Genomic DNA, 6,785 nt, shown 5'->3' on the forward strand with positions numbered 1-6,785 from the left:
TCTTTTCGGTGGTAATTAAAAAAGTTTTTCCAAACTGGAAAAATAGAAAGGAATTGCCAATCGACCAGAGCGTTTTTCTTTGCTTTTTTTGGACCGGCTAATTGTCATGCAGAGAAGTGGCACGAGGAACATTTTCCCGGGCTGACGTAATTAAAAAGCCGTCAAGCGAAGTTGGCGCAGTTAGCGCTAAATGTCCAATTGATGCACAGACTCTGGAGCTTAAGTACTGGCTCTCATCCGGTCTGAAACTCTCTAATTAAATAAGCCAGTGTCACATTTGTCTTGAGTGCCCGACAATTTGGTGACTTATGATGACTGCAGAGCAGGACGCGGCAGCAACCGGACCCAGGACCCCATTTTTTGGGTCCCTGCACTTGGACAAAGGCATTGAGGAAGATGAGGAGAAAGATTTATGAGGTAAAAGCAATTAGAAAGTGGCATTAACAACCGAATGCACAGCGCAGAACGATTAATAACCGCTGCAAGCTGCAAAAGCAGTTAAATTTTAGAGTTTATATAAGAAAAATTTTCAATTAAGGACTTACAAAAAAACTCAAAACGGATTTTCACCTTAATTAATTACTAAATTCTTTTTATATTTTTATTAAGTTTACGAGTTTTTAAGCTTTTATATAACCACTATCGATTTTTCAGACTAACACAGGGTTACTTCTTTAAATTCACCATGCTTAGTGGCCGGATCAGAAGATTCGATCTGCTTTACGACTTCAGTCAATATCTCCACTTCATTTTTGATGAAATCCAATATTTTTCCGAATTCCCCTCGACCAGCAAAGAAAGGTATATCTTAAAAAATGTAATAATAATAAATTAATAAAAAATATAAAGTTTAAACTCACCTCGACGACGACACAGAATCCGATTAAGATTGGCAATCGCATCTACTGTGCGTTCCTTGTCCATATAACTATCGTTGATGACGTCCTTGGTGTTAGCCAGAATCTTCTCCCATCTTAGGCACTGGACTCTGGACTCGTTATAGGAGCGTTCGAGCCTGGCTAGATCGTTCTTTAGGCCCAGGACAGTTAAAGCCGCCTCATTAGTGATCTTAACCATTTTCTGCCTCATACTCTCGATCTCTTTCAGTTTTTGATGCTCCAGTTTGTTGATCTCCACTTGAGCCAGCACTGTCATCAAATAGTAATATATTTTATTTTAAATCAAGAATTATAATATAAACCTCACTTAGTGCATCACAGCGATCCATACAGTCCTTTGGGGATACGAATATGTCGGAAACCTTCACCACCTCGTCGAGCACTTTCTCGTAGGGCTGGAACTCCTGGACGGTGGCCTTGAGAGCCTCCCGAAAGGCCTTCAACTCACCAATCGAGTTCTTAAAGCTCTCAATGTCCTCGCCGAGTTCCTTGTGATAGAGGGTTTCCCCTTGGGCTGTCTTATCGGCGACCCTCTTCTTCTCAGCACAATCCTTGATGAAACTGTTAACCTCGATGAAGCGCTTCCTCAGCCGCTCCTGGATCTTGTACATATTGCGCACCCTGGAGGAGTTCACCTTGGTCTGCCGCTTGGCACTGGATAGCATCTCGTCCTGCAACTTGAGCATGGCATTGTGCTCGCGGAGATTATTCACGTATATCAACTCGATGGAATCGCCCGCAGAGTCCGAGTTGGGTGGAATCCTGAAAAGGATATGAATATTTACAACATGAAATGACTAGTTTAAGGACCACAAATTGGATTCCCAACTCACACAAAGAACTTGTTTTGCTGCTTAGAGCAGATGTAGTCGCCCACGGCTTCCTCGGGCCGCAGGTCAAGATTTCCCAGGACATCGAGCTTCTTGGTGGGCTTCACGCGGGGCATCTTGGATCCCTTGACCGGAAACAAAAGCTTCAATTGTAACTTTGGTTTAGTTTTTTTTTTCTTTTTCGTTTGGTTACCGCGTTACTGCGGGCTGTGCGTTTTGTAGGTGCGTGTGCCGTGTGTTTACTTTTCGGAATGTGTTATTGTTTTGTAATAAAAATTAACAAGACCTACTTGGAACATGATTTTTATTTGGTTGACAAGAAAATAACATTAGTTGCCAGGAGGTTCTTCAATCACCTTGGCAATGGTTGTCTAGGAAGGGTTGGGCCTTGTCGATGGCTTAGTAACTGTTGCATCCTTTGATATAAAAATGGGAATCAAACGCATAAGTATATATTAATCAAACATATTAGCATAGATAGCTTAAAGTTAAGTTTAAAAGCATTGACTAAGCTGTCTGCCTTCAGACTGGACATTCAGTAAAACCCCCCCGCTCGCCGACACAACATTGCCCAACAGATAATCCTAAATATCTACTTAAAAATATTCATAAAAAGATTATATTTTAAGATTCCAAGATGCCGCGCCGTAAGCCCACCATAAAGACCGATGTAATCGGAAATTTGGACCTCAACCCAGAGGTGGCCATCGATGACTATCGTGTCTCTCGCCAGCAGGATCAATTCTTCGTGTAAGTTAGAACTAAAATGCTTAACCATTTATGAAATTTATAAAATGTGGATGCCATAGGAAACCTCCCAACTGGGATTCGGCTGGAGATACCATCGAAATGCTGTACATCACCAATCTAAGGGAATACGACGCCATGAAGGATGTTCAGAAGCAACTACTAAAAGATGCCAAACGCCAGACGGCCATGAATGTTCAACGCATCCGTAAGATGTACAAAATTCAAGAGCGTCTGCGCAAACGTTTTGTGGAGATCAATGGGTTCATCAAAGATTGTGCGGATAAGAAGCGGAGTGCTGACAAGTCAATTCGCGAGGAGACCGTCCTTCATGCGGAGGTCACCAACGAGATTGATGAGTTTAAGAAAGCCATTTCAGAGTTGGGCGCCTTTCGCAACGACCTCAAGGCTACGGTGGCTCAGTTTCAGCCCTACGAACAAGTCTTGGAGGAGGTGGTCCAGGTATCTGATATCTTCATCTCGACAAAGGATTGTATCGATCGATGCGATGCCCTTAGTAAGTTTTTTTTTAATATTTTTTTTGTAGAATTTATATATCTAATAGATTTACCCTTTGTAGTGCTTGCCCAGGTGGAAATCACTGAGCTTGAGAATCAGAAACTCCACGAGGTCGAGGTGATGCGCCAGCGAATGGTTCAGATCACCAGCGATGCGGCTCTAACGGTTTTGGGTCTTAAAAATGATTTGGCCAGGCTAGACCGATCCTATGTGAACTCACGAGCCACTTGCCTTAAGTGGGAGAAGATATTGAGTACCTGCAAGGACGCCACATCTAACTACAATCTGGACAAGGAGCGAATGCACGATGGCATACAGATCCTGTATCGCATGCTTTGCAAACGCCGCGGTAAGTCCTTGAAACTATTTTGGCTTACATACAAAATTTAAATAATTCTTCACAGATATTGTGCCCAGCTATCATAGCCATGACATTGATAAAATCTTGACCTTTGCCATGCGCGAAATCAGTCTGCTTTCGTCGGTGCTCCAGGAACTCGACGCCACCAAAGGCGATAAGGTCGGAGCAGGAAATTTGTGCTAATAGATGCATTATTTTTTAAGGCGCATTAATAAAAGTCTTCCTAAAGATGCTTTAAACAAATATTTCCTTTAACTAGACTGAGTCATGAAAGAATTATAAAATGGAAACAAAATGTAACACATAAAGCGTATGACTTGATTTACGTTCTCCAAACTGGGTAGGCTTTATCAGGCATCAAGAGTCCTCACATCGGCAATGAGTGGCTCCATCCTTAACAACTTAAATGGTCGCCCCACCTTCTGCTTTATGTTGGCCATAACAGTTGTCTAACCCTAAAACCTTGCCCTCCCAACAGCTCCCCCCGCCAACAAAAACCCGCAATATTCGGTTGAGCATTGTTGTTGCCTAAGCCCAAAAGCAAATCAAATGAAATTCGATAAAAAGGAAATGCATTTGAAGACAGGGAAGATACCAGAGGCTGGGCTGGGCCAACTTTCAAGTGGCACTCGAACTTCAAATCAAAGAGGGAGGGGAGCGAACCGATGGGCAGGAAAATAAAGTTGGCAAATCGAATCGGCGACATCTTTCCATTCAATTGCCAATTGGATTCTATGGCCCAGGGATAATCTAACTTAAGCACAGATAATTCTTTTATGCGAACATTTTGATTTCTGTCCTCGCATTTACAACAAACGCTGGCCAAATGGAACTACCAACTAATTTTTGTACCGAAAGAACGATAGCCACGCCTTATACCCTACCCTACCCGGATACGAAGTTCGTTCGCCAGCAGAGGCGTGGCACTTGTCTCTTATTCAATTTGCTTTATTTGATTTGCGATTTTTGCTGATATCAGCTGGAAAAGAAAGTCCCAGGACACCCAGGACAGGGCACTCGCTAGGACAGATAGACCTAGGCTAAAAATCAAATCAAATGGAAAGCAAAATAAAATGCAGGGACATTTATTTAGAAAAGGAAAAAAAGTAGTAGAGGAGCTGGAGTGAAAGAAATCAAACTAGTTGGGTAAAATAAACATTTGGTTTATTTAAATGGACCGTATGGACGTCCCACAAGTTGTCCTGGCCGCCGGCTTCGTTTTTCCTACATATATATATATTTGCGGATTCGACTTTTGAGTTGCTCCTCCAGCCAGTTCGATAGCAATTACATTAAATCGCTCATCGGAATGGGGCTGACTCTTAGGCAAATCGTGTAAACACTTAAGATTTGTTGCCTGTCATTTAAATAATTGAAAAATGCATTTAATTTTCGTTGTGATTGAAGTTATTTTGTAGGCAGTTTGAAGATTGAAGTGCTTTGGCATTCTTTTAGGGAAATGAACATCTATCTCGGAAATTATTCAGCTGAATTCCCATCTCATTGTGTCCTGCCAGTATGGACAATAAAGCCTAATGGCATTCTCAGCTAATCCCTTAATTGCATTACAATTAACTGTCTGCGAATTAAATAATATTGCCAGCAATGCGGTGTAGGTGAAATGGGGCCATGCAAATTGCGTGGGTGGTTTGAAAATTTTGGTTGGTAATGTTTTTAGTTTCGTAATAGAGCTTTGTAATGGATGCAAACAGTTTTTGGTCTAATTTGTTGAGAACTTTTCAAATGAATTAAAAGGCTAGAATGGCAATTAAATGTGTGAGAGCTCGTCTGCAATATTCTGGAAAATATGTTTGTAAAGTTTATTGAATTTAAATAGTAAATGGGGATTATACTAACATTATTAAATAATTAAAAAGTGCATTTAATTTTAATGAAAGGTAATTCTAGTAACTATCTTTCGTTCTTCAACAGCTTTATATATCTGAACTTAGAAACTACCTTTCCGCCTTCGCAATTATCCTTTTGGAAAGTTGTGCAGCATCTTGGCGCTTTTGCTGGCATTTGCTTTTTTCTCGCTTACTAGACGAAACACTTAATTTAACTTTACAAGTTCTTAATGTGATGGCCAGACAGGAAAGTTCGGAGACAGCAGGGCGAAAAGGGCTGCCCACTTGTATGGGACACTGGCGACAAATAGCAATTAGAGAAACAATGCCTGGCAAAACGACTGGAAAGCTAGAAAAGGCGGCAGACAAAATAGGCGCAATTAAAGGACACTTTGTTGTTCGAAGGACAACTTAAAGTCAGTTTAAAGTTGCCATGGCTCGGTGGTAAATGCAATAAATGTCAAGCGATTATCCCCGACAACAAAGGCAGGCTCAGCAATCAAAAGGAGCAGCCAGCAGCAGCAGCTTGATTAATACTATAACACATGATTTATTATGCCTGTCAATCGGCGGAGGGGAAGCCCATTATGAAAGCTCGCTTCAGAGATTGAAATCGGAATCGGAATCACAATCGGAATCGTTGTCGGTCTTTGGGTGTCGGAGATGGAGATGGAGCTGGATTTACTGGCGGAGTCGTCGGAGTAACATGGCCTGTGATAAGATGGCAAATCGGCTTATGCCCAGGGACAACAACAATCGGCATCATCAATTCACTTGGCGACATTAATATCCTCTCGGCAAAAGGGACGGGATCCAAAAGCTGTCGTCTGACATTTGTGACACCTGCATTGATTTGTCTTCCTTTTTTGTACCTCGTTGCCATGCACTCGAAGGGTATGATGTACTTGGTGGTAAGAGCAACAGGCAAAAGCACATTTATGCCAACTGAATTAAGGGGTATCATAGGTATTAATAGGTGTATATGGAGAGTATCGAAGTACCTTCAACTTAACCCAAGTTATGGTGGTCTTTAAAACTCCTTACAGACTCCTTTCCCACATTACAGGCTACATTTGAGTCGTAACTCTCATTTCATTCCCTTTATTGTGTCATTGGACTTGGCAGTGGGCGGAGATGAATGCCACCTGCCGCCCCCCAGGTCGCTTGACTGAGTACCTTTCATGTCTTACAAATGCCTTTTTTATGCGCTAATGTTGCTGCGGCTTCTGGCAACTTTAAGTTACCGGAATACCCACCCACCAACCACCCCCTCAATGAGAGCCATTAAGGCCGGGTTCTAATGGCCCGACGACAAGGAGCTGCAATTAGAGCACACTCAAACTGGGGAAGTCAACTACCCGAAAGAGATGAGGCAGACCCAAGGACTTTTTCCTACCTCACATAGTTGATAATTTATTCATTTGCCGGCTGGAACGACAACATTTATGGACCTCTCTGTTTGCCGAAAGTTAACCACACACATGCCAAGACGAAGGAACTGCGAACTACCGAGCAACCCTTAATGGCTTCATTAGAGACCACCCCTTGGATGAGATGGCAAGAAAAAAGCCATCCACCGTTA

General features: G+C 42.2%; 2 protein-coding genes across 2 annotated transcripts; one reads left to right on the plus strand and one right to left on the minus strand.

The window, feature by feature from the left end:
• Positions 1–575: 575 nt before the first annotated feature.
• LOC108106897 lies at positions 576–2,003 on the minus strand. The gene is made up of 4 exons (XM_017214146.2): positions 1,733–2,003; positions 1,207–1,661; positions 861–1,148; positions 576–807 (listed from the first exon to the last, which is right to left on the minus strand). The coding sequence occupies exons 1-4, from the start codon at positions 1,843–1,845 to the stop codon at positions 656–658; spliced, it is 1,008 nt and encodes a 335-aa protein (XP_017069635.2). The 5' UTR covers positions 1,846–2,003; the 3' UTR covers positions 576–655.
• Positions 2,004–2,263: 260 nt separating this feature from the next.
• Positions 2,264–3,539, plus strand: LOC108106905. Its single transcript, XM_017214154.2, has 4 exons — positions 2,264–2,479; positions 2,539–2,993; positions 3,057–3,344; positions 3,400–3,539. Exons 1-4 carry the CDS (start codon positions 2,367–2,369, stop codon positions 3,537–3,539), a joined length of 996 nt encoding a protein of 331 aa, XP_017069643.2. The 5' UTR covers positions 2,264–2,366.
• The last annotated feature ends 3,246 nt before the right edge of the window (positions 3,540–6,785 follow it).

Source organism: Drosophila eugracilis, unplaced genomic scaffold, assembly GCF_018153835.1.
Source record: "Drosophila eugracilis isolate 14026-0451.02 unplaced genomic scaffold, ASM1815383v1 contig_952, whole genome shotgun sequence".
Taxonomy (NCBI): domain Eukaryota; kingdom Metazoa; phylum Arthropoda; class Insecta; order Diptera; family Drosophilidae; genus Drosophila; species Drosophila eugracilis.

Coding starts and splice junctions, on each gene's coding strand:
- LOC108106897 (XM_017214146.2), bottom strand. CDS start 1,845: ATGCCCCGCGTGAAGCCCACCAAGAAGCTCGATGTCCTGGGAAATCTT. Junction 1,662..1,732: donor CAGCAAAACAAGTTCTTTGT/GTGAGTTGGGAA, acceptor TATCCTTTTCAG/GATTCCACCCAACTCGGACT. Junction 1,149..1,206: donor GGATCGCTGTGATGCACTAA/GTGAGGTTTATA, acceptor ATTTGATGACAG/TGCTGGCTCAAGTGGAGATC.
- LOC108106905 (XM_017214154.2), top strand. CDS start 2,367: ATGCCGCGCCGTAAGCCCACCATAAAGACCGATGTAATCGGAAATTTG. Junction 2,480..2,538: donor CAGCAGGATCAATTCTTCGT/GTAAGTTAGAAC, acceptor TGGATGCCATAG/GAAACCTCCCAACTGGGATT. Junction 2,994..3,056: donor CGATCGATGCGATGCCCTTA/GTAAGTTTTTTT, acceptor TACCCTTTGTAG/TGCTTGCCCAGGTGGAAATC.